Source organism: Chenopodium quinoa, unplaced genomic scaffold (assembly GCF_001683475.1).
Source record: "Chenopodium quinoa cultivar QQ74 unplaced genomic scaffold, ASM168347v1, whole genome shotgun sequence".
In the NCBI taxonomy this organism is placed as follows: Eukaryota; Viridiplantae; Streptophyta; class Magnoliopsida; order Caryophyllales; family Amaranthaceae; genus Chenopodium; species Chenopodium quinoa.
The window spans coordinates 542,683-569,831 of record NW_018742241.1 but is presented as its reverse complement, the minus strand read 5'-3'; the positions used below and the strand labels follow the sequence as shown (position 1 = coordinate 569,831).

Here is a 27,149-nt window from a genome sequence, read left to right as displayed (position 1 = left end):
AGGGCAAAACAGTGGGCAGTAGCTACTACCAAGAATCGAGCAGGACTGCACGGACGTGCAGCTTGCATGGACGTGCAGCTTGCACGGACGTGCCATTTTGTTGCACGTCCATGTAGAATTCTCGCCTTGACATCCTAACTTTGGGAGGCTGTAACTTCTTCATTTCTTCCCAAAAATGGACTTGTGACCAGTTGTTGGAAAGCTCTTGAGACGAACTTTAATCTCTAATTTGAATCACTTTAAAAGGTTGAGTAGGTCAAAAGTTATGGTCAGTTGAAATTGACGCTTACGCAAACAACCCTTCAAGACTCTCCAAAAGCTTTTCATTTCTCTTTAAGGCACTCCTCCTTCTTCCTCCATGGCTCTATCAACCAAGTTCCCTTATACTTGTTCACTCATGATTGATCACATCCATAGTGCTAAAAATAGCTATATTACATCAAAAACACAAACAACCCGTGAAGAATGGATGGTACAAAATTTGCATAAAAATAGGATAAATAATGAACTTTGATGCCAAGTAATAATGAAAACAAGGTTCAAAAGTACCCTAAAATCATACCAAATAACAAGTTATCACCCTCTCATACTTAACAAAAGAAAAGAGACCATACTTTCCAAAGTGAATCATATTCCCTTCCTCATCATGAAGGGGCTAGCCTATCATTCCTATGAACATTGCTTTGAACTTGAACCTTTTTTTATTGTTGTGCTCTGAATGGGGTTTCTTCATTTGGTGTTAGGTAAAAGGTCCTTGTCTCTGGGTTCAGATCGAACCACTTCTCATCAATGTGGATATAGTGTTGCATATCCACAAAAGTAGGGCCACCTTCACTTGAAACTGGGTTTACATGATTAAGCACCCACTTAAGCCTTGCTACTTTGTGATTATCACTTAATGTTGGGTGATTACTTGCTGTGACCTCCCGGAGTCTCCCCTTCTTCTTTAACCTATGTATTGTTACGTGGGAAACCTTAAGGGCTGCACCATAGCTCCTATTTGTGGTCCTCTTATAGAGAGGCACAAACATCTGCCACTCATCTGTGTATTCTTTGGGCTTGGGTCCTGTCTTGCCTAACTTCTTGCTCTTGACATCAACAACATTCCCCAGCTGTATCCGTTTTTTAATTTATTTGAATCATCTGCTTGTAGTTAGTTGATCTGGGAACAGAGTGTTTGATTGCCAATGAGGTCAGAAGGCCTCGTGGAAGTGGTCCCCTTCCATATTAAGTAGGATATCATCAATAATTTGCCTCTTCTCTTGAATGTTAAGTTTCCTGCTTTGTCTGCCATTGTTTTGAGCTTGAATCTCCTCACCTGCCTCTAAATTTGAGTCACCACTGTCACTTGCTTGATTGTCTTGCTAAATTAGTTACTTCATTTGAGTCTAACCCTGACTTTGAACTATTTGTGTGCTCTGGCATTTGTGTGTCTTGCTCCATGGGCAGTTGGTTTATGTTATAAAATCTTCATCAAAGAAGTTTGCCATGAGTCCCTTTTCCTTTTTTTGCAGATGTGATGATAGGTGATGAAGTGGGTGCTACTGGTTTTTTTTTTGGAGCTTTCAATGGAGCCTAATTTAGTACAATTGATGCTGCTACTAACTCAGCACTTAGGAATTAAGACTAATTTAATGGTTGATGGTTTTTTTAATTTGTAAACAATGGCTGATTTTGTTGATGGTTTGTAATTAAACAATGGTAATCGTATTCCCTCCCCTCCCAAATCCCAGAAATTGTTGAAGATGGATCTGGGGTTTAAAACTCTGTTATCCCCTTTTTATAAGGGCCTTTTGGTTTTCAAATTTGATGAATTTGAAAAGTGTAAATTTTTAGCTACATTTAAATTTTTGTGAAAAGTTTGGAGGGAAAAAATTGAGGCAAAAAAAATCAACCTCTAAAAAAGATGGTTGACTTAAAAAAGGAGGGAAAAATAAACCCCTCAAGTAGTTAGTCACATGTTCTCATCAAAACAATGGGTCCACAAACTTTTCTACCTTTTTCTAACTCATTTAATTACATACCTCTATTTTTAATTAACCCCCTTTCATTCTTTTGTCTAGGAGTCCGCAATCTTTATGTTTGTTGCGAGTAATATGTAACGGAGGGAGTATATGAATTTTGACATCCCGTATCCGTGTCCCTTATTTTGAGGTAGACGTTTTTCTGTATGTGTTCGTACCCGTATTCGTGTCAATACTCGCTCTTGTGCAAGCTAGCCTGGGAGTATTGCAAAAGTAATGGGGTCCAATTGTCGAAACCTCAAGTAGTCCAACCAAGTAGACAGCAGTCTCATCGCGGCGATCCAGCGCGATAAATTAGCGTCCGAAAGTAGTAACGCGGGTTATCTTCACCATTATTCAAAGTCCTAATTTTCCAATTACACCCTTTTACGTTCACATGCTTTATACAATTTTGAAACACCCACATTTTTTTGCCTTACTTTACTACACCCAGAAAATAATATAGGGGATTTCAAATTTTGAACTTCAAAATCCCCCAATTTTATCACTTTATACAATCGAATTGAGCAAAAAAGGGAAAAAAATCTAAGGGGGTATTTGCAGAAATGTCGGGTTACAGAGCAGAAGATGACTATGATTACCTCTTTAAGGTTGTTTTGATTGGAGATTCAGGTGTTGGGAAGTCCAATTTGCTTTCGAGATTTACTAGGAATGAGTTTAGTCTCGAGTCTAAATCCACCATTGGTGTTGAGTTCGCAACTCGGAGCTTGAATGTTGATAGCAAAGTTATTAAAGCTCAGATTTGGGATACTGCTGGCCAAGAAAGGTGACATTTCTTCTGTAATTTGGTAATTTTTGTTCCAAGTTTGTGTTGATTTTTCTGGGTATTGCTTCAATTTGAAGATCTTGTTATATATTTTGCTTAGAATTGTGATTTTGAGTGTAGTTTATTATCTGCTTAAATTTTGGCATAATTTCTGTAGTTTAATGGATTTTTTGATAATGGGTGTTTACAATTTTGTTAATGAATTCATGTTTGTGTTGTGGGTATTTTACTATGGAGTGGTAGATCTGATTTGATCTGAGTAGTATGTTGGATAGTTGTAATGGATTGGAGCTTGCTTTGATGGAAATCTGACTTCCTGAGATGGAATTATGTTAACATATTGATATGTGTTAGCATACTGCATTTGATTTCATTATAGTTTATTGGAATTGCGCAATGTAACTTTGCTGTTTGTTTGGAGATTTTTGGATCTATGGTAGGCTTGGTAGCTGATATTGTGTGAGATTTATATTTAAGTAGTAATTTTAATTATGAATTGGCAGAATAGAATGCTGATTCCAGCCTATTCAGTCTATTATATATATATATATATATATATATATATATATATATATATATATATATATATATATATATATATATATATATATATTTGTTTCATTATTACTTATGGTTCATGCTTGGCTCTTTTGTGTTTTGCAGTTGGATACTAGTGTCGGATGTTTATACTTCGTAGACTCAGTCACTTAGCAAAAACTTTGCATGATCTTTTATTTTCTCCAAAATTAAGTGTTAAAATATTTTTGATCATGTTGGAGTGTATCTGACATTGAAATTTTGTGGTTAACAAGTAGACTGAATAACATAGCTATTGTTATCATCTTGAACACGAGTTGAAAATTGGTAAATCAAATGCACTCAAAAGTTCTTATAATTTTAATCAAAATACTCATTCTTTCAATCCAGACAATTTAGACAAAGTTCAAATGTTAGTGTCATATAAACATTTTTAAAAATATAGAGATTAGGCCCTTATTCTGTACTCATGATTTTTTTTCTAGTTTTTTGTTCTTAGAGTCACAGATGTGGTTTATAAATTTATTGAAGTTGCAGTGCTTGAATATACTTCCTCCGTTCGAGTAATATTGCAACAACTGGACTTTTGCACTATTCATCATGCTTGTTTGACCACAAATTATGATTTATACATAAAGTAAATATAGTCATGTGGGGTCTTGTTAAATTCGTCTCGTAAAATACTTTCACAATATCAACTTTTTATAATTTTTACTCTTACATAATTATACATATTTAACATATAAAATGTGCTTTGGGATGCGTAATTTCATCTTTGTTGCAATATTTGTGGAACAGAGAAAGTAGTTCATAGTAGTCAAAATTTCCCCTAAGAGAAACTGTTAGTAGTTTTTTGGGTAGCTTATCTTTTGTATCTGCATTAATGCGTCTTTTCATGGTCTTTAAACTGTAAGAACTCTGCATGCAAGATTTAGATGTCTTGCATATGATTGTGGAGTGGCTTGTATTCCAATGTAGATGCTGGTACTTTGTTCAGATGTAGGACGGTAGCTTCTGTAAGTAGATAAATTATAAAAATTTTGGAAGTTCAGTTGACCTTTTGTAATACCGCGGGCCTACAACCTGAATATGCTTGCTTTTGTATGATCCTAGTTGCAAAATATGTTAATGCTCAATAATGCACTATTATCCTTTGTTGCTTGACTTGCCTCTAGCCCTCTATTGCTTGACTCAATATGTGGTCTTATTATAATGATCTTTCTTGTATTGAATTTTAAAGGATCTACAAATTCTTAAAATTGAGAACAACTGTTGGAATAGATGAAAGCAATTTGGTGAGCTAGCTGGAAAATTGAGTGGGCACTTCTTGTTTTATAAAGTAGAAATCCTGTTTCTGTTTCTAGATGGGAATTTGTATAATGGAAAAAAGGGAGAGGGGGAGGGGGGGGGGGGGGTAAGGCCTACTGATTGAGATCCTTGAGGAGAGGAGGGGAGGACACCTTACCAGTCTTTTAATACAACAACAAATATGATTTGTGGTGGACTAACATGAATCACTTTAAGGAAATGTGATAAAGGGAGAGTGGATGAAAAACAAGAAACACATAACAAGCATAAGAGGGCAATGTAAAGTGAAAATTCATAAAGATATTAAAGAAAAATTAGAGGAAGTTTTCTGGAAGAGTGTTAAGGTAAGAGAGGAATCAAAGCAATTAAAGTTTGAGAACACCTTAACCATGGAAAAATAGTATATGTATTTGATGTCATGACATGTTGACAACGTGTATTTTATCCCTCCACTATGCCCTATCCAACATCATATTTTCCTTGATCCCCAATTTTCTAAGCTTTCAAGATCTTATCACTTTTCCACTCTTCAAGCATTCTTACCAGAGCAGCTCGATCTCCATCTTACATAGCCAAATCACATTGGGCAATTCTACATGTTCTCAATAGATGTAACCTGTTTTTTTTTTTTTTTTTTTTTTTTTTTTTTTTTTTTTTTTTTCCTGATTACCTTCATCTTGTTCTAGATTAGTTCATGAACAATCATTTGTCTTTTAAATTTAATAAACGAGCCTTGTATTTGTTTCTTAAAAAAGTGAATTTAATTTAATTTATTATTATTATTATTTTTTATATATACCATTTTATGCATCAATTTAATTTAAACCTATATTTTTTTTTAATTTTTTTTTTTCAAGATTTCTGTTGAAAATTTATGACCAACTTTCCATTTGGACATAAAAGCTTTAATTTCCTATAAAATGTCTAAGAAATGTTTAAAGATTTTTTAAAATGCCAGAGACTTTTTTTTTTCTTTGAGTCCAAACAAGCTTTAATGAGTTAAAATTGAACATGATTACACTTACAATAGCTACAAACAAACTTAAAAAGGCTTTTCATGAAAATTAACAAGCTAAACAATGATTGTTCAAGCTAGGCTCATTTACTTATTGAGATTTAGATTTATGTTCAAGCATGTTCATTAACTTAACAAGCGAAGTTTGATTGGTGCTTGTTCACGAGTAGTTCTTGAACATTTCAGATCATTTGCACCTCTAGGCGGTGGTAGCAAATTAGGTATTTAAGATGCATGGGGGTTAAATATCTGCTGGTTGCAAAGGTGCTTTTTGTTTAGGATGTGAAAACTGTGATATTATTAGGGTCAAAGCTGGAGAGATCAGGAATAAACATCCAGATTTTTCCTACTGGTTGCACTATACTATATTAATGATGGTGGCTTGTTTGCTTATCGGAATGAAGGGCTCCTTCTTTGTAGTCTAGTGTTTCTAATGGTTTATGTTTTCTTTAGTATCTGTGGTCCTTGTCTGATGTTTGAACATTTCAGATGGATTAAAGAGCCAATGGCTGTGTTATTTCCCTCTCTCTTCCTCATATCTGTGGTCCTTGTCTGATGTTTGAACATTTCAGATGGATTAAAGAGCCAATGGCTGTGTTATTTCCCTCTCTCTTCCTCATAATCAAAATGAAGTATTAACAAGAGCTGGTTGTATAATTTGTTCCTGTACAGACAGATTGTTTAAAAAAAAGGTGAAAAATTAGGCAACAAAGGGCTAGCTCTGTAATTTTGGAATGGTTCTGATTTGCATGGTTATTTATAGTCTTTCTTAGAGAATAAGGACTAAGCTCGTGGCTACGTCTTTTACATTTTATCTATTCTGGTCATTACCACCACCTTTTGACCTCTTTTTATAATGGTTTCCAGTTGAAGTTTAGAAGCCCTCTGCACAGTGGTCAGTTCTGCTTCTGCACGGCTAATCTGGAGTCTTGTTGAACAAGCTATGTGACTTAAGAGTTACCTTACGTAGTTATGGAAGCTATTAATCTGTGCACTATTGTAGATCTTGCACATATTTTATTGGTTTAATACATGACTTTGGTCCATTTCTTGTGGGTCTATCTAAGTATTGCTACGTTGGTAGACTTTCCTTAATTATTCTGTCACAAAATTGACTTTTCTTTATATTGTGAAGTAATTGACAGGCTTGTATGTTGAATTAAGGGTTGGGATATCTTGTCCTTACCTTGGGTGGGAGCCTTTTTAGAGGCATTGGGATTATCTTAATGTTGTTGCGAGATGAGAATCATGAGATAGATGGAGTATTAGCTCATCAACTTTTTGAACTCTGAAATCTCAATATGAGGATGGAACTATTCTTCATGTGAGATATCCAGTTATATGGCAATGAGATGGAAGAAATGGTAATAAACAATTCAACCAAACATGAGTAAAGAGAATACACTATTTTCATTTCCTTTGAAGTGTCAACAGCCCCTTAGCTACTTGCAATTTATGAATTTGGGCCAAAAGAAGCAATGGGAGACTTGTTACGATAGCATTGAAAATAAGCTACTCTTTATTACTTGCAATTTATGAATTTGGGCCAAAAGAAGCAATGGGAGACTTGTTATGATAGCATTGAAAATAAGCTACTCTTTATTACTTGCAATTTCTTTTGCTAATATTTAAAACCAAAAAGAGCGTGTTTCAAAAAACTTGATTCAATGGATCTTGCCAATTGTTTTGACATATTAGATGTTATGGTTAATAGTCCAAGATAGGCAGGTTGATACTAGGTTGTTTCCCTTTTGTTTCCATTTTTGTAAGAATCTTACTTGACATGAATTTTAAGGATCGGATTATACTTGTGATGAGCAAAAGAGTTACATTCTGAGATGATTGAGATGCTTAGCTGAATCATCAATGTCTTTGAGAAAGAACCTCTTTGCATCTGTTCTTTGTTGTTTAAGAATTTCCATATCTTATCAACTTTGTCATTAAGATCCAGCCAACCCTTCTGCATATCAGCCTGAAAGTTCGTATTTAGTCCATGCTGTGTCAAATCCTCATGCTCGCTTACTGCTCTTATATTTTCTTATATCAAACCTGCCCCCTCCTCCTTACACTTTTCTTTGTGGACAACCTGTTCTATGAAGTATAATCCCCAAGGAACAGAGTGGAAGAAAGGTAGGCTGCTCCCAGCCAATTTATTTCTCAAATAATTATGTAATTCCTCTATAAATACAAAATATAAAGGATGACCAGGCACCTGGATTTCCAAATGAATTTATTTATTCCCTCTAGAGCTAACATTGGTCAAAATACAAATAAGATGACTATTAGTCCTATTATGCAGATTTTTGTTATAATTTTATTGTAATGCTGCTAGAGTATGGAATTTAGTTACAAACAAAAGTCCATTATAAGTGAATTCATTCCTCTTTCCTCCCCTTATTTTTGTTTGGAAGGAGGGGGTGGGGGTGGGGTGCTGTGTTTGGGGATAATGTGGGGGCAGTGCTGTCAATGCATGAGCATGGGCCATATGGCTATGTTGAGTGGAGGTGGAAATTTCCCTTAAATACATAACCCATACTACATATTATATACTAGCTCTAAATCGAAGAATTCATAAGCCAAAAGGAAACAGTTTAACTGCCTTAGTCCCAAAGCAAGTCATGCATACTATATTGGAATATCCGTTTTTTTTTTAAAGAAAGTCAATTTCCTAAAATGTTCCAAGATACCTGAAATTTATATGGAAAATGGATGGGTCGATAAGTAGTATCGTAAAGGGTATTTTGGACAAATTGGCAAATCTTTTCAAATCTTTTGTTTTGAGGATTCAAGTCATACAACACAATGTGTCTACTTTATAGAACATAAGTTATAAAGTTTTCTTCTAGCTCTTAGAATGTTCCTTTCTTCACTATGGCTTGATTTTACTGTGTTTCCCCTCTCATTATTAGTTGTGTTAATAATTACTCACAAACACTTACTGTTGCACCTTGATACACTGCTTCTACTGAAGTTTCTTTTGATGTGCATTTGCTTGGTTTCTTATTAACTTATGCTATCATCTTCTTTTTGCCTCTTTGGTAAGTTGTTCAGGCTACTCTTTAATTCCTTGTTTCTAACGTAGTTTATATCCTTGCGCTTGTTACTATGTCCTATCGTAGCTGCAAGTGCCTGTTAAGTTCCTTGTTTAGTTTGCTTGAATCATACAGTTCCCTGTGTTGTGGGATTGACTTCCTTTGAGAGTTGATACTCTTGAACTTGGATTCTAACAACCTTAGCTAAAAAATTGGCCATAATCATCAAGTTATTGTGTGAATGTGGATAATTATCATTCAGAAAATTGCTATTTTATTATACATTGTGGAATGATCTTGTTATCAAGTACAATCTCCGTCCAGGATAAATAATAGCTACATTGTTCTATCAGCTCATGATTATGGCAATATCACAACTTTGCACCATTTTCACTCTCTACATTTGCATGATCTTAGTAAGGGTATTTTAGTAAGGCCATTCACAAACTATAACTATATGCAGTAATTTAATGATATTTCCTAACTTCCTTATTATAGTATATGTGACTAAAATATTCTGACATGAGGAGTTTCTGAAGTGTGCTTCTGTTCTGTGTTTACATCTGTTCATTTTGAATCGACTAGCATATCGTAATATAAACATTTGAATTGACTTTGCATGAAGCCATGAACTCATTCTTGTGTTTTTCATGCATGATGCTAGATAATTTGGTATATTAAGGTTTGAGACTTGGACCATATAATATGAAAGGGTTTGACCTTTCTTTTGTTTTTTAAGGTATCGGGCAATTACCAGTGCATATTACCGAGGAGCTGTTGGTGCACTTCTTGTGTATGATGTGACTAGGCATGCTACCTTTGAGAGCGTGGAAAGGTGGTTAAAGGAGCTGAGGGATCACACAGATCCCAACATCGTAGTGATGCTTATCGGGAACAAATCAGACCTTCGTCACCTTGTTGCAGTACAAATGGAGGATGGGAAGACATTCGCTGAAAAGGAGTCTCTTTATTTCATGGAGACTTCTGCTTTGGAAGCAACAAATGTAGAGAACGCCTTCACAGAAGTTCTTACTCAGATTTACCGTATTGTCAGCAAGAAGGCTATGGAGGCTGGTGAGGATGCAAATGGTTCATCTATCCCTGCTGGTGAGAAGATAGACATTGGCAAAGAAGTGTCAGCCGTGAAGAAGGGTGGTTGCTGCTCCAGTTAAGGGGCTTGCTTATTCATAACTAGATTTCATCAGATTGGTTGAGGCGCAGATATGCAGCTGGGTTGTTGATGCTGCACAGTTTTTTATACACCCTGATATGTATAATTTTCTGAGATGTTCCCATCTATAGGAGGTAGAGGATTATTGGTTTATTTCATTTTTCCTAAAAGAGTTCTCTTAGACATTATTTGTTCACTGAAATATTTGTGAATCGTGTTCAGCTGGTTGAATAGAAAGATCAGTAGCCAAAATCTTTCAGTAAGCTGTGTAATATAGGAGTCCTTTATCTTTCCTTTGCACATCTCATCTATTAAGGTTCATGTTTCACACAGATGATCAGATGTTCATATTGTATCTGCTGTGTAAAACTTCTTCAATGCTTCAGGAGTTTAGGCTTCAGGTGAACTGTTGGGTAATAGCGGCAGGGGCGGTGGATGAAGAGTGAGGCAGGGGAATACAGTCTGTGCAGAGAGTTTTTTGACCTATTCAATTTTCAAAATTATTTTGAAACCTTTTTGATTTAAGTTCTTACAGAAATTCTTTCTTTTTCTTAGAAAGTTCTTACAGAAATTCGAGAAAACTATTTCATAAGAAAATAAATATCCCTCCCTACCTTATAAAAAGTTTAACAAAACACTTGTGAATAGTGCATGAACATTTATATCCCTAAAAATGTTTTTTTACATATTTGCCCCCATTTGATTTTAAAATTGTCTAAAATTGTGTTTATTTCAATGTTTAAGCCATTGTTTACTTTTTTTCCCCCCTATTTGGGATTTAAACCCTATTTAGTAGAAAGTATTCTAAATTTTAATTTCAATATATATGGAGCAGAAAAATTACGGAGTATATAATTGTGTATTTGTGTGATATTTTTTTTTCGTATAATGTGTGATGTCTTGTTTAATTTATTCAATTTCGTCTCATTAAGTACTTCAAATTTAGACATTTATATTTCTAGAACTCAATATTTTTTTATCGTTCTCTCGCTAAATCAAAGTAGCCCTATTAAGTTTCGAACATTACACAACATCCAACACATTTATCGTTATATGCAAATTGCTATAATAAAATATCATGCAAACAGGCATATGACATAAAGGACTACCGATTATAATTCTCAAAGGGCTAGACATATTACGCGCATCGCACGGATTAAAACCCCTAGTATAAACAAAACATGTGACTCTCATTTACCTTGAGCCCTCTAATTTGATGGTGTTTAGTGTGTTCACAGATTTAGATATAAATTATTCCTATTAGCGCGGAGGAAACACTATAGGTTGACCTTAAAGTTGCTTTTTAGGCTAAAGTTTGTTTAGGGTTTGTGGGCTGATAGGCATATGAAAGGCTTAGCAATAAGGCTTAACAATAAAAAGGGCATGGATAAAGTTCCTAGATGCAAGATTCATGTAAAAAAGGCTATAACATTCAAAGATCTAGTTTAACTTTAGACTTATGTAGAGTCTCTGATAACTTAGTATTTTTGGTGTTTAGAGAGCCACAAAGGGTAAGTGATGAGAATCGATCTCAAGGTCACCTAGAAGCGGGAGGAAAGTTTTAACCACTTAAGCTATCCCTGCCTCACTCTCTCTGACAACTTAGTATGAGTGTATGAATCTCAAGACTTGTAACAAAGTTCATACCAAGTACTTGATAGTTTAATATGGACCTCAACTTAGTCGTGAGACCTCAACTTATGTTATCTGAACTTATGAGACGTAAAATAAGTGAAAATAAGGTAAACAAAACAAGATATAATAATTTAGAGGATAATCTCTCCACTAGAGATAGACGTTATGAATATTTAATAGATAAACCAAAATTATAAGTCCTCGTACAGTTTTTTCGTTGATTTTATTTTGAGAAATTCTACATTGTGACCTCTAAGATTCACAAATTCTATTCTGAATCGCTATTCGTCGTTCGCAAATTACTGGGTGACGTTAACATTTTTAATTGAAATTACATTTTTGCCCTTGTGGGTATTTTACCTATTTAAAGGTCCACCATGGGTAAATTAGTTACCGACAACATAAAAACATTACCGAGCCCACCACTTGTGTTAAAAATTTCCCGAGCATTAAAAAATCCCGGTTCCACCATTGTACGGTAATCCCGAGGAATTTAAAAATCCCGGGGCATAAAAGAAAAGTGTACGGAGTGGTGTTTTATGATGGACGACGACAACGTTCACACGCCGGAGGATTCGACGGAAGAATCTGTAAGTATTTCGGAATTTTTTTTTTATGTAAATGGACATCCGCCTATTTTTTTCCGGAATTCTGGGGGAGATCCGCCCAAAATTTCCGGATGTCCCCACATACATCCGGAAATTTCAGGCGGATGTACCCATTCGGATGAAATTTCCGGATGTCATGGGGGACATCCGGAAATTTTGGGCGGATCTCCCCCAGAATTCCGGAAAAAATAGGCGGATGTCCCCTTTTTTTTTTCTTACGTAATTGTTATTGTTATTATTATTATTATTATTATTATTATTATTATTACTATTACTATTGTAAATTTTTGTAAATTTTTATTATTACTATTATTATTACTATTGTTATTGTTATTATTACTATTATTATTATTACTATTGTTATTGTTATTATTACTATTATTATTATTACTATTGTTATTGTTATTATTACTATTATTATTATTATTATTATTATTACTATTATTATTATTATTACTATTGTTATTATTATTATTACTATTATTATTATTACTTTTGTAAATTTTTGTTATGATTATGATTATTATTATATTAGTTATTATATGTTAATGTTACGTAGTTATTGTTGTTATTATTATTAGTATTATTATTGTTATTGTTATTGTTATTATTATTATCATTAGTATTATTATTATTGTTATTATTATTATCATTAGTATTATTATTATTGTTATTATTATTATTATTATTATTATTATTATTATTATTACTACTACTACTATTAATACTATTAATATTATTATTGTTATTATTGTTATTTTTATTATTATTATGATTATTTGTATTATTATTGTTAAATTTAAAATACTAATCCTTGCGTGTTTTATTTGTTTGTGTTGTTATTTTGATAGGATTCGGAGGTTGAAAACGACGGTGACGTTGTGAATTACAGTGCACATTTTGTGACAGACACGGTTTTTCTAACGTTTGACGATGCATTTACATGGGCGGATGCTGTTGTAATAAATCTGGGATTTATTTTGATGAAATCGTCTTTCAACAAACAGAGGGATGGTCGACCAGTTTGATATTTAAGATGTGACCGGGGACGCAGGAGTAAGCCGAGAAATCTTGAGAACGCAATTCGGAAGGACACCAAAACCAAGGGCATTGGTTGTCCTTTCTACATCAAGATATGTTACGAGTTCGTCACCAATACTTGGTTTATCCGGGCGAAAGATGATGTAACTGGGACCCACAACCATCCAATGATTGCGTATCCAGAGGGTCATCGTAAAATTAGTGGGTTGAGCCCGAATGCGAAGCAGGTTGTGCGTGACATGACGAAGTCTAAGGTTGCACCGCGTAACATCATGGCGTCTATTGCGGAGCAATTTCCTGCTGATCATCCAAACATCAGACACATCTACAACTGCCGGAATGACTTCAGAGAGGAGATGTCTGATGGGAGAGGAGTTGTTCAGCAATTTCTACATTCGGCGAGACAGAGTCAGTATGTTTACTGGGTCATGTCCGATGATGAAGGCGTTTTACAGCATGCCTTTATGGCGCACCCAGTCATGGTAGACATCCTACAGACGTACCCCTATGTGATCGGTATGGATTCCACTTACAAGACTAACCGATACGGGATGCCGTTCTTTGAGATAGTTAGCGTGACATTTTATTTGTCTTGAATTTGCATCTGATTCGCCACTTCCCCCGGTTGCAGGTTGGTGGACCGAGCACCACGACCCAAGTGTTGACGGTTGGGATCAGCGTTACGAAGCTAGAAGGAACATGTGGGATGCCTTAATTAGACAGTGAACATGTTGTTGTTATGTAAAATGTAAAGCAGTTGTCGTTATGTAAAATGTAAAGCAGTTGTCGTTATGTAGTCGTTATGTAAAATGTAAACGAATTGAACTTAATTAAACAAAATATTTAGAAAACCACCAAAACAGTTGTTCAATACTTAAAATACGGGACGAATAAATAGTACATAAACGAAATGCGTACAAGGGAAATAAAAAAAAACAGGAAGTTCACAACCCCATCATCACCCTCCAATCAGCTCGTAGCGCCTCAGCCATTGCTATTGTATCACGCGATAGGCTCGGATACTCCTCCAGGGTCCTGTTGATGACCTCCATAGACCGACCCATCCACTTCAATTAAAAAAACAACATATTAAAAACAACATATTATAAACAACATATTAAAATAGCAACTTATTAAATTATACCAAAAAATACAACTACTTACGTAATCCGTGTTAGTCCTCTCTGGCAGTGTACGACTCTCATGTGATGACGCAACTGGAGAAACACGTGGATGAGAAAATCGGTACAACCACTGCATGTAACCAGGACCGACTGTAGGAGCACCACCACCAAGTCTGCTGAGGGCACCTACCACGACACTAAAAGACATACCAGGGACAAACCGATTCCACATCACAGATGTCATCTCTGGCGGAAAGTCAACCCGATACATCTTCAAGTTCGTCGGTCTCTTAGCCTTCTCACGCCTGATAATGGCTGGTGGAATGCCCTGGACGTATCCAAGTTGCCGAACCACTCGATCAGGCATGTATGGCTCAATGATGCTACGATACTGGATGCAGCCAATGAAAAGAGTAGCAGGCACGCGTCGTGCTGGATCAACTCCGTACGGTAGCCAGTTAACTTCATTGTCAGTCAAATGATCCAACCTAGCCCGAAAAGCGAGAAGGCGCTCCATGCTCTTGTTAGGGCACCCCGATCCAACATCCCAGGCGGATGCACGAGGAATAGCAAGCTCTCTGGTCAAGGTCCCCTGCTGAGGCCGAAAACACGGAAAGTACTCGTAGATCCACGCCTGCAGAAGCGTAAGGCATCCAGCGATAGAATCAGCATCTCTTCGTGATGCTGTACCCGATTGCCGGTACATGTATGCTAGCACAGCAGAACCCCAGGAGTACTCACTAATCTGAACATCCTCAACAAACAGCTCGTTGAGGAAGGAAGGATGAGTACGGTTTCCACTCTTGTCCAAAAACAAACAACTGTCGAGTACTAACCACAGGTACGCCCTGTAATGGAAACTGAAGGGCCTCTGCGCCTCCAAGGTCGACTCCACTATCCTCTCAGTCAGGACCCCACTACTTTGCCATACGGTTTTGGTACCGCACTTCTCATTCAGCTCTTCCTCAGTCATATCCAAGGTAACCGAGCACGCGTCCCGTAAAACGTCCGTGCTAGGAGTAGTGGAAACCATGGAACCGTCGACACAAAGCCCTAGAATATGATACACATCATGCAGCATGATCGTGATCTCCCCAAAAGGCATGTGAAACGTGTTCGTGTCTGGCTGCCATCTCTCAACAAAAGCAGAAATTAAGGGCCAGTCAAATCGCCGGAACACGATCCCGGGTAAATGAGATAGACCAGTGCCATCAATCGGTTCCAGGTGCTCCGGCGGAAGACGAGCGCGGCAGTTACCCAATTCAGAACACAACCGTGTCCTGCTCAAACACCGCAGCACGTTTCGCTCCTGCCCACCCCATATGTAGGCAGACACGTGACCCCCAAAACTCGGAATAACGGTACCATCCTCAGGCCCACCTGGCATCGGCTCCTGCACCAACCATGACTCTGACGAGCTGGTAGAAGCTTGACCTGGTTCACTACTGCTAACATATCTCCCATGGTCACCCCTATACACAGTACGGTAATCCCGAGGGTTGTACTGTGCATCTCCAGCAGATTGACTTCCTCCATCTTCATCCTCCTCCCGATCTGATGAAGGCACTCCAGTAGAAGAATACATGGGGGCACTCCCCTGTGACTAGTGCTCCCCCGACCAAGCACCAACAGTCCCATACTGCTGCTCATGCTGAAACGGTGCATGTGAAGGTCCTGCACCACCTAACTCCCTCCTAACAGACGCATTCAAACGTCTTGATCTTGCATGACGAGGACCAGAACCCTCAAGCTGCATTAAAAAAATAAGTACAGAATCATATTTCAATAATAATTCATAGTCAAAAAAATCAAATCAAAACTATAATAAATAAAATCAAATAAACAATAATAACAGCATTACAAATAATAACAATAATATTATTCTTACAATACTAGTACACTACTAACAATAACAACACACTAACACACTACAAAATAATTTCAACACAATAACAGACCAAATCAAAACTATAATTAACCACAAAACTGCCAAAATTTAAACGCAACAACGACAACCCAATAAAAAAAACAATTACAATAACAATAACAACAATTTAAGTAAACAACCATAATACATAACAACAACAGCAGCAAAAACCAATACAAACCAAACCAAACTTACATAACAATAACAATACATAGCAACAACAAACTTATTAAAATAAAATCAAGAATTATTGCTAAACTATTTATTGTAAAACTAAATCAACAAAAATTACATATCAATAACTATTGCAAAACTAAATCAAGAAAAAAATTATTTTAATGCCACAAATGAAGGACACAAATTACTTCAAAAAAAAAAAAAAAATGGACACAAATATTTTCAAATTAAAACATGCACCAAATCAACAAAATCGAGGACAAAAAAAATAAAATTAGAAAAACATAAATTAAAAAACAAAGGAAAAACAGAAAAAAAAACGGGGGAAAAAACAGAAAAACACAAAAACCAAAAAAAAAAACGGAAAAACAGAAAAAAGGGGAATATCAGAAAAATAAAAAAAAATAAAAAATTCTGGAAACTAGACTTCCGCCCAGAAATTCCGGAAGTCCAGGAGAACTTCCGGAAATTTCAGGCAGAAACCCCACTTCCGCCTGGAATTTCCGGAAGTTCCCTGGACTTCCGGAATTTCTGGGCGGAAGTCCAGTTTCCAGAATATTTTTTTTTTCAAAATTCAAAAATTTAAAACAAAAACAAAAAACTCACCGGCTCGCCGCCACTAACACCGCCACCACGACCACCAAGCGTCAGCCTAATTCTCCGTCGGTCTGCCAACGTCGGTGCTGGCTTGGAATGTTGGTTGTGGCGGTGGCTGCAAAATTGTTGGCAGCAAGGTATGATTGGTGGCGCAGCAAGGAGGATGTGCGGTTTTTGTGGTGAAGGATTAGAAAATGGGTGGTGGTGGTGACAGCTAGCCGCCCTATTCTACTTGCTCTTTAAATTTATTCTTTTTGTTATTTGAAAATTACCATTTACTTCTTTCGTCCCATAATACTTGACACAATTACCATTTTCGTTTATCATAAAATACTTGACACGTTACTAAATATGCAATGAAATCACTAATAAAAAATATTTTCTTATACTTTCTTTGGGACCACAAACCCCAAAATCCAATTAAATTCTTACATTTTCTCTCTCCTTATTAGCACCACCTTTTATTTTCTTATAATATAAAAATATAAAGGAGAATATTTTATATAATAAACAAATGTTTTAAATGGACTCACTTGTAGTTTTCTTAAACTACGTGTTTATCCCAACGTCTTAAGTATTATGGGACAGAGGGAGTATTACTTATTTAAATCTATTTTTACTTTACCCAACTTATATACACGGATACACCCGGGTGTACCGTACACCCAACTAATTCAAGATTAGTTTTTGCTATTCATTTTATGATTAAATGAAAAACAATATGTTCAAAATGAGAATAAAATACTTATAGATATACGATACACCCAAGTGTATATAACAATCTCTTCTTATTAATTTATTTTTATAAACTCTACTAGTTGACGTTTATTGCTTCTATATCCTTGTATTGTATCAAATAAGCGTTGGCTCTTGCTGTAACGTATATTCATAAAAATCATAGAAAATACTTTAGAAAAATAAACTCAAAAAGATGATATGAGTGGATTGTCGAAAATTGGGTGGTCATTTAAGTCAAATAATCCTTATGCCAAGCAAGTTATATCGACAACCCACACGTGAATATAGAGAAAAGGACATACATATATAATTTATATATCATAAAATGACTGATAGTTTAATTTATATGTTTCGTAAACTACACCTATTGCCAATTTTATGGATGTAACCTCACTTGGCACTTAAAGTCTTTCTTCTTCTTTTTTATTTTTACTCATTGTAGATCTTGGTCTAATTTTCAAACTTAATAACGTGGTTAAATAGCTCAAACAAAATTGTACAAGGAAACATATAAAGTGCAACTAGCATATTGCGGGCTTAGCGGCTCCTTTTCCAACTCAACAAGTTATTAACGTTGCTAATTTTCTCGTGAGTCAAACAGTATGTTTTTTGTCAAAATACAAAGTGAAAGTCGTAGGATTGGTGAGCTTGAATTATTGTGGATGCGTGAACCTCCTATGGAGTGGATGATTAAATTGAAACTCGTAACCTTCTTTCATACATAGTAATCATGTTGGGGTTAATGCAAGTCGAAAGATTCGATTGGTCAATTGTATAAAGCTATTTTGATGTTAAGCATCTTAATCTCATATGCTCTGCTAGGGCATGTATGCCCTGGGGGTAGGGCGGTGAGAAGTAGGCTTCTCGTCAAAGTAGTTAACTCCGTAATTATCTTATCCCACATGCCTTGCCAGGGCGGCTTTACCCAGGCAGACAGGGCAATGCTTTGAAATACTCCGTATGAACTTTTATCCCGCGTGCTCGTAGGGCGTTCTCGTCCTGGCAGACCGGACGGAGCTTAAAACCGAGCTTTTTGAATTGTGTTTGTCGCGCTCGGCCTGGCGGGCCTTTGGCTCGACCTGGCAAGGCTTCGAGAACATGTTTTTGGCCGGGTTATGATTCGTATTTTTGATTCCTTTACATAACCTATAAATACCCTTGAATTATTATTTTTATGAGAGACGGAAAACACAGAGTATTGTGAAACCCTAAACACAATAAACACAAAACCATTCCTATAGAGACCTGAGCAGTTCTTGAAGTAATTCCAACCTTCCAATCGGGGTACGGAGTTGGAAGGTAGCTGTGTTACCCTTGGGGAGCATTCGTCACTGAGAGCCTCGTACCGGTTGTGGCGTAATACGCTTCTAGGATAGCCGTAAAACGCGTCATAGCTTATATGAGATCTACAATTGACTATTTTATTTTTGCACTAATTTCTCTATTATTTTCATGGTTACAACATCATATTTCCAACAACTCATACGAAAAATATGATTTAACCAAAAGCTTAGGATTCATTTGATATTGCTGTGGTTTTCTATTTTTTGGTTTTTTGTTTTTCAAAAGCATATATATACACAGAATATATATTGGGTGAGGCAAGCCCTCACCAAACCATTGGTGAGACGACCAACACCCAACCACCATTTCTATTCAATTTCTTCAGATTCCATCCCTTTTTTTTTGAACTCAAACAGAACATAGACACTCTCATTCTTCTCCTTCTTTCCTTTAATACTCATAATATCATTCAAATCTACTTCCAAATTTCTTTATTTTATAGATTGTATCAGTCATAACGATCACAAAACCAACTCAGACTCACTTGGTAGAATCGGCTACTCGGATTGTACCCAACTCAGCTTCGACCTTTTTTCATGACTACTTCTGCAAACAACGATAAGAAATTAACAAGGCAACTAACTCAGATTGAGGAAGAGGAGAGAGAAAATACTAAAGATGATAGCTATAATAAATTAGTAATGATGATGATGATGATTGCAGTGTTCATGTGAATGAAGATAGTGGTGAAATTAGTGGGCCTAGAGGACTCGAAACCACCTGGTACGGTGAATGGGAACAGAGGGTCGTAGCTTTTAATATTTTCCCCCAATTTTAGTTGAAATTTTTTACCTACACCCCCCTTTAGGCATAGCTCACTGCCCCCTTTGAATTACGTTGTTTAATCATTTCCTGGTTTTTCCTTTTTGTTTTTTTTTTACCCTTTCCTTCTTATTACTTTCCTTACTTACTATCCAAGCCACGTATATATTTGATTTGTAACCTAATTTCCTGTATTTTTGATTCTTTTTTTTGCATTTTCTCTCTCTAGTTCGTTAATTTCTCTCTCATTCATGAATGAATCATTGTTTGTAGCTGTTGATCGTGATTGTGAATTTCGGCATTCCTCGATTTCCGATTTTGATCGTGATTGTGAAGTTGTTTTTCCCTCTTCTGTTGGATTGCTTAATTCATTTGTTGATCTATGTGAGTTGTTTTGATCAATTTTGCTTCTGTTTTAGTTGTTTTATCAATGTGATTTGTTTTGATTAAATTATCTCCGTTTTAGATCAATTTAGTCTATGCTTTAGCTCAATTTGTGTACTCTGATTTTGATTGCTATTTTACGCTAATATGTAGTAAAATTAGTTGATTTTGTCTCTGCTTTAGCTTACTTTGTGTACTTTGATTTTGATTGCTATTTTACGCTAATCTGTAGTAGAATTAGTTGATTTTGTCTCTAATTTAGTTTAATTTGTGAACTCTGATTTTGATTGCTATTTTACGCTATTGTGTATTAGAATTTTTTGATTTTGTTTCTTTTTTAGTTCAATTTTAATCGATTTGTTATTTTGGTTGTTATTATATGTTTATTCGAAATTTTTGATTATAATGTATGTTTATTCAATTACTCATTTTTGTCTTTGGTTTAGAATTATTAGAATTGATCTAATTGAAATGATTTAATCAATTATGTTGTTATTATGATCAGTAAATTTTGTAGATACGTTTTTTTTTTTGTTTTTTTTTTGTAATTTTATCATTTTAATCAGTTTCATAATTCTAACTGATCATTATTATTCAAACTAATATTCTGTTATAGTTATTTACATGATATTTTTGATATTTAGTACTATATTTTATTTTATTATTTTGATCATTTTGATAATGCTAAATGATCATTTTTATTATTATTGTTTACTTTTTTATATTTGAACATATATGTTATTGATTATGTTCATTTTTAAAAACTTATGGAGTGGGTACTAGTGATAAAATTGTTTTTGAAGAAGCAACTAAATTAGAGTTACTTGGTAAAGATTTTAATACTGAACAAGAAGCTTATGATAGTTATAATGAATATGCATTTAGGCATGGGTTTGGTATTAGAATTGATAAGAGTAAAACACGAAATGATTATTCTTTGAAGATGAAAAGATTTGTTTGTTGCATTGAAGGTTGGAAGGATGATAAGGCTAAGAATAAAAGGTCTTATGAGAGACTTGAAACAAGAACTGGTTGTTTGGCTTTTATTTAGTACAAGGTTGATCGTTTAGGTTTATGGACATGTACAAGCATTATATGAAACATAATCATCATATGATTCCTCTTGAAAAGAGACAATTGTTAAGATCTCAAAGGAGTGTTTCTAAAGAAAATTTGCAATTCTCGTCTGCATTAAGGTGTAGTGGAGTTAAAATTTCTGCAACTTTGAGAGCGATGAAGAAGGATATTGGTGGTTCTCCTAATTTAGGATTTACGGGACCCGATGCCTATAATGCTTTATCTGCTGAAAAGCGATCTTTAGTTGATGGTTGTGACAGTCATCAACTGATCAAATACTTTGCAAAAAGATAACTTGATGAAGCTGAATTTTACTACGATTTCGAACAAGATGAGGATGGGTGTTTAGTTAACTTTTTTTGGCGTGATGGTCGGATGAAGAGATATTATGAGTATTTTGGAGATTCGCTGGTGTTTGATAATACGTATAGGACGAATAAACATGGAATGATTTGTACTCCATTTGTTAGCATGAATCATCATGCTAATAACATTATGTTTGGTATGGGTATTATTCTCAATAAGCGAACTGAATCTTTTGTGTGGCTCTTTGATACATTCTTAAAATTTATGGGGAAGAAAAGTCCTATCACAATTATTAAAGATCAAGCTCAAGCAATTGCAGCCGGTATTCGGAATGTTTTCCCTCCAAGCGTGCATCATTGATGAGTGACATTTATGTTACCCTTAGAGGTAGTGTATTGGTCTCTTTTCTCCTGTTTTTCTTAGGTTTTTCTACCTCTTTTCTCCTCTTACGGCTTCCTTTTTTTTGTGGATGAAAAGTATGCTTATTTGCGCTTGTTTTGATAATCTTTATGCATTATTTTATCATCCCCATGCTCTCGTGATCTTTGCTATCTTTTGCAGGTTCCATGGCGGTCCTAAGCACGGTAGGAGGCCCCTTGGCCAAGTATGGAGGCATGGACAAAGACAAGAGGAGCAAAAGGGAAGGAGAGGAAGCAAGAAGAGGAAGTTCAAGAGGAGGTGTGGTCGAACCTCTAAGAGGTTCGGTCGAACCAAGGTGTGGTCAAACTTTTGAAAAGTTCGACCGAACCTCCAAGGCAGTTTCAACCAAGTTTTCAGCATGTTTACAGGACGGGTCGAACCAGGAAAGTTCGACCAAAAAAGGATCAGGGAAGTTCGACCGAACCTACCCTGAGTTCGACCGAACCTACCCTGAGTCCGACCGAACCTACCCAGAGTTCGGTCGGACCTTTTCCCGTTTCAGCTGACTTTTTGCGGAGCTTCCTAAGCAATTTTATAAGGGGTATAAATAGATTTTTTTGCTCATTAAAGAAAAAGGATTTTTCAGTTTAGAATAGATTTTAGGTTAGTTTTAGGTTTTAGAGAGAGAAACTCTCAAAATTTTAGAGAGAGAAAGTGAGGAGCACAATGGTTTTCATGGATTTTGGATAATCAAATGAGGAATTTGAAGATCTCCATCTTATATCAATGAACATTTCTTACTTTCTCTTCTCTTTATGCTTTATTTAGTTGCTTTCATTATGCTTGAGTAGTTTCCCTTCTACTAGGTGTTGAGTGAGGCTTTGTAATGATTATTTGAGTTATTTGAGATAAATTTGATGATAATTGTGTGATTAAATTGATTGAATTGATGTTGGCATGTTGTTTGTTTTAGATTGGATTGATCTCCCATGATAGCACACTTAATTGCATATTGGTTTTAGTTTGACAAGGGATTGTGAATTAGAATTGATATATTTGATTGCATTTTGGGTAATTTTCTTCTATGCACCTAGTCAATGAGGGATCTAGGCTAGGAATTTGAGAGATTACTTTTGAGTGTAGTTAATTCTCATTATAATTCTTTCTTTGCGTGATTGATTATCAAATGGATTCTCATTAGCTTATTAATTGTTCTAAGTGGATCTTTTCCCCTAGTAGACTTTATCATATCTTGTTCTTTATATGTGTTTTAGTGTAGTTGTAGTGTCCTTTATCCGTAAATCGACTTCGGCATAACTTAGGCATTAGATTAAGAACAATATAGCATTACCGTTCCTTGTGGTTCGACTCCGAACTTACCACTAGACTTGTTTAGGGGTTAGTTTTAGGATTTATAAATTTATTTGATTGAGTGTGGAATGTGCGACCGTTCTAACGCCCATCAAAATGGCGCCGTTGCCGGGGAACGATGTCAATGCTTGATTGTTTTTGATTGCTTGAGTCTAGGTCTTTGTGTATACTTTTTTTTTTTATTTGTTTTTTTTTTTTTGTTTGTTTGATTGTTTTTTGTTAAAAAAAATTAAAAAAATGGCATGTTTCTCATTTCCTCAATATGATAATGAGCCTTTTTGTGATTATTTCAATAGACTTGAGGGACTTGTAGATCGTAATTGTTATAGTCTTTGGGAGGCTTGTGAGATTTGTTATTTTGGTTTGAATAAGAAAACTAGGGATATTGTTGAAAGCATGTGTAATGGTGAATTTAAAGCATTATCAACTGATGATGCTTGGGATTTTTATGTATGGTTTGCTAGGGATGTTTACAATAAGGGTAATCATGTTTCTAATATTGATGTGCAATGTGTCGATTTTTCTAATGTTAGCATGCATTCCCATGATTTGTCACATGATCTCATTAGTGAACCTAGAACAAATGATTTAAACTCTATTTCCCCTATTGTTCATGATGATGAGGTGCATTCCAATGTTGATGAGCATGGTGTGTTTCAATATTCTTCATTATTTAGCATGCCTTCTTGTGATGTAACTTTTTCTCCCAATAATGAATCTTATATGCTTGATTGTGCCCCCTCTCCCCGTGATGATGATTATACTCATCCTTCTAAAGTTGATGCTTACAATCTTGGTTGTGATCCTTCTCCCCTTGTTAACCCTCAATTTTCTTCATCCTGTGAGTGTCCGATTGATTATTTAGAATCCCTTATTAGGTGTGTTGAGCTTGATTCTACTTTTGGGCCAAGTAAGGAGTTGTTTTTAAATTCTATGAGAAGTCAATTGGAGATGATGAATAGGAGTGAAGAGCGTATTGAGGAGGTAATAAGGAGAAAGGAAGAGCTAGAAAGCCAATTGTCATCTTTGTTGCATGATCTTAAATCTTTCAAATCCAATGTGTGTATTGAAGATGATGATGATGATGTTTTTGTGCCATCAAAAGATTGTGAGGAAGACAACAATGAGCTTTTGAGTGAAGGAAAGAGAGTTGAGAGTGAATTAAATGATGATTTTATGAATCAAAACCCTCTTTCTTATTTTGACCAAGTGCATGTTTGTGACTCCTCTATTCATGAGTATTTGGACTCATTTGAGATTATGTCCCATTTATTTTGTGAGGTTCAAATGAAAAATAATGACATTTTGAGTGAGTTCATTGAGAATGCTTCATGGGAAAGAGATGAATTTGAGATGAATTTGCATCCATTCATGCATGGTTTTGAGATCTTAGGCTTTCAGATTTCTAAGGGAAATGTTGTTTATCGTCGTGATAGGGAATTGGAAGATGAGGTTGTTTCTCTTGGAGATTGGTTGTTTGAGGGAGATGTAGATCATGAGTGTTCTTCTTTTGAGAATTCAATGATTAATTTTCATTCCCTTATTAGTGATGAGAGGCAAGGTGGTGAAAATGAGATCATTTGTGAGACCATTTCTCCTATTCCCCCACGTCATCATATTCCATTTTCAAGAAAATTTGATCATGTTCCCTCCTATCCCATGTCACTCCCTTATTTTCTCAAAGAGCCTATTGGGGGCCCTCTTTCTATTTGTGATCTTCAAGCTCCCCACTCATCGATTATTGAGGAAAAGGGTGATTTTGCCACCAAAAAACATTTTAAGGAGAGTTTGCCTTCCTTTTCTTTTTCTTCTTCTTCTTCTTTTGTTGAATTTTCTTTTGATTCTTCTTCTTCTTTTTCTTGGCATCTCTCTCCTCATTTGCGTGCACTATCCTTGTTGCACGTTATCTTCCCGTCATTTGCCTACCTTCTTTCTTATGAAATGTGTAGTAGTGAATTTGATAAGCTCTTACGATCCTTGCAATATTATTTACTAGAGCGGTCAAGCTTGGACCTTAAGCAAGCCTTTCTCGGGAAGTAACCCGTGTTTATTGCTTTCATTTTTTTTATTTTTAGAATAGTTTTTGCCTCATGGAAATGTTTGTGTGCTTGGTGCTAGGTACATAACTTAATATACTCTTATGCATTGGTTTGGATCAAGAATCAAGGAAGTTTGACTCCACTTTTGCTAGCACATGGAAAACAAGATTCAATTTTAGAGGTAGTCGGCTTCAAGAAGGTTTAATTGGGTCATTTGCGGGTACTATACCCACCTAATATCCGGTAATATCCTTCCTTGCTCTTCCTCTAATGATTTGTGACTTGTTGGACATATGTTGGTTGGTTGGATGACTTTCTTTCTTTTCTCCTCCCATGGATTCTTTGGTTTAAAGTTTGAGCATGTTGCCTCATTCAAGCTTGGGGGAGGGTATTCTATCATGTTTGGTGGAATTTTGATTCATATATGCCATGCACATTTGTATATGCATTTCCATTTTCTTTATTTTGAAAATTCCAAAAAGATTTTGTTTCTATCAAGGCAAATTTGCAATGTGTTTTGTTTTGTTCTTACTTTTGACATAATACGCTTGGACTTGTATTCTTGAATGTCTTTATTCCTAAATTTTAAAGGTATGACCGTTTAAGAATGTGTTAGGTTGACTCTAGGATATGATATGCTAAGGTAGTTGTTAAGAACTTTGAGACCATGAAGCCCTAGTTCACTTGCTTGTGGTAAGATGGAGTTGCTCTCTATGGTGGATATGAAATCAAGAGTTAGTTATTGCTATCCCTAGTGAGGTAAATTGTTCAAGCCTTCATCATACTTTGTTGAGCGGAATATTTGAATCCTTGGCTATTGCATTCTCGTATCTAGAACTTGACCTTTAGCTCCCAAGATCGCGACCGTGCCACTTTAGGGGATGACAAAGGAATTTCTCTTTTTATAGGATAGATTTTCTATTTTTGAGTTTAGTTTATATTTGCCCCTCTTGCTAGCCCTTTTGAGCCATATACCTTCTTTTCTCTAGCCACAATACAAGCCTTGAAGCCTTGGTTTCACTTTCTACCTTTAGTTTTGTGAAGCAATTTAGTTTTCGAGCTTGTTTTATTGTTTATGGTGCAAGTTTAGAATTATGAGTTTATTTGCAAAGCAAGTATGTGTTGTATATAAGTTTGTGCATAAAAGCAAATGCATTTTGAGAAAAAGTCGTCCAAAGTTAAAGAGGCAAGGACTTTTAAATGAAAAAAAAAAAAAATTGTCGAAAAAAAAGGGTAAAAGAAGAATGAAAAGCACAAAATGATTTTGTTATAGTTGTTTTTTTCCCCTATTTTTGTTAGTTTGTTTTAAATAAGCTTGGGGGAAATTTATTTTATGAGCATAGTTGGTACTTTTGTTTTGGATTCGTTTGGATCTTGTGGAAAAAGTTCCACCCGAGCTTCACATGTAGGTTTACCACTAATTTCAAAAGTTTTCCACACCTTTACTCTCCTAGCCTATGTATTACAACCTTAAAAGTCCTTTTGATCCTAGAGGGTTAAGTCATTTAGTGGTGGCGGGAAATAGGAATCAAGCCTATAGAGCGAGTTTGCATAGCCAAGATGTTGGGTAACCTTCTCATGTTTTGAATTTCGTACTTATTTTCCGGTTCCTTCGTGGAATCATGAGAAGCTAACTTGAAAGTGGATTTGAAACTTGTAGAGAGGTTGTGGTTTGATTAGTTGGAACAAAAGGTGGAATGTGTTTCTGTTAGTTCTCTATGCTTAGCATATGCTATGTTTCAATCAACCTTGGACATCTTAGAACGTGCATACCTTTATTTTTTTTTTTAGAAAGATTGACATTCT

At 35.5% G+C, this 27,149-nt stretch overlaps 4 protein-coding genes across 4 annotated transcripts; 3 read left to right on the top strand and 1 right to left on the bottom strand.

Annotated features, from left to right (window-relative positions):
- The first annotated feature begins 2,288 nt into the window (after positions 1-2,288).
- Positions 2,289-10,185, top strand: LOC110736301 (ras-related protein RIC2). Its single transcript, XM_021916498.1, has 2 exons — positions 2,289-2,790; positions 9,422-10,185. The coding sequence occupies exons 1-2, from the start codon at positions 2,570-2,572 to the stop codon at positions 9,852-9,854; spliced, it is 654 nt and encodes a 217-aa protein (XP_021772190.1). The 5' UTR covers positions 2,289-2,569; the 3' UTR covers positions 9,855-10,185.
- A 3,119-nt stretch (positions 10,186-13,304) lies between these two features.
- LOC110736649 lies at positions 13,305-13,863 on the top strand. The gene is made up of 2 exons (XM_021916933.1): positions 13,305-13,653; positions 13,769-13,863. The coding sequence occupies exons 1-2, from the start codon at positions 13,305-13,307 to the stop codon at positions 13,861-13,863; spliced, it is 444 nt and encodes a 147-aa protein (XP_021772625.1).
- A 218-nt stretch (positions 13,864-14,081) lies between these two features.
- LOC110736642 (protein MAIN-LIKE 1-like) lies at positions 14,082-15,846 on the bottom strand. Its single transcript, XM_021916920.1, has 2 exons — positions 14,302-15,846; positions 14,082-14,204 (listed from the first exon to the last, which is right to left on the bottom strand). Exons 1-2 carry the CDS (start codon positions 15,844-15,846, stop codon positions 14,082-14,084), a joined length of 1,668 nt encoding a protein of 555 aa, XP_021772612.1.
- Positions 15,847-20,057: 4,211 nt separating this feature from the next.
- Positions 20,058-21,561, top strand: LOC110736633. The gene is made up of 3 exons (XM_021916908.1): positions 20,058-20,190; positions 20,964-21,192; positions 21,261-21,561. The coding sequence occupies exons 1-3, from the start codon at positions 20,058-20,060 to the stop codon at positions 21,559-21,561; spliced, it is 663 nt and encodes a 220-aa protein (XP_021772600.1).
- Positions 21,562-27,149: the final 5,588 nt, after the last annotated feature.

What these genes read in the sequence shown, in the direction of transcription:
- LOC110736301 (XM_021916498.1), top strand. Translation starts at nt 2,570, where the DNA reads ATGTCGGGTTACAGAGCAGAAGATGACTATGATTACCTCTTTAAGGTT. An exon ending in GATACTGCTGGCCAAGAAAG is followed by an intron (nt 2,791 to 9,421) that starts GTGACATTTCTT and finishes TTGTTTTTTAAG; the next exon opens with GTATCGGGCAATTACCAGTG.
- LOC110736649 (XM_021916933.1), top strand. Translation starts at nt 13,305, where the DNA reads ATGATTGCGTATCCAGAGGGTCATCGTAAAATTAGTGGGTTGAGCCCG. An exon ending in GACGTACCCCTATGTGATCG is followed by an intron (nt 13,654 to 13,768) that starts GTATGGATTCCA and finishes CCCCGGTTGCAG; the next exon opens with GTTGGTGGACCGAGCACCAC.
- LOC110736642 (XM_021916920.1), bottom strand. Translation starts at nt 15,846, where the DNA reads ATGTATTCTTCTACTGGAGTGCCTTCATCAGATCGGGAGGAGGATGAA. An exon ending in AGAGGACTAACACGGATTAC is followed by an intron (nt 14,205 to 14,301) that starts GTAAGTAGTTGT and finishes TTTTAATTGAAG; the next exon opens with TGGATGGGTCGGTCTATGGA.
- LOC110736633 (XM_021916908.1), top strand. Translation starts at nt 20,058, where the DNA reads ATGAATGAATCATTGTTTGTAGCTGTTGATCGTGATTGTGAATTTCGG. An exon ending in TAATTCATTTGTTGATCTAT is followed by an intron (nt 20,191 to 20,963) that starts GTGAGTTGTTTT and finishes AAACTTATGGAG; the next exon opens with TGGGTACTAGTGATAAAATT. An exon ending in GATAAGGCTAAGAATAAAAG is followed by an intron (nt 21,193 to 21,260) that starts GTCTTATGAGAG and finishes TTGATCGTTTAG; the next exon opens with GTTTATGGACATGTACAAGC.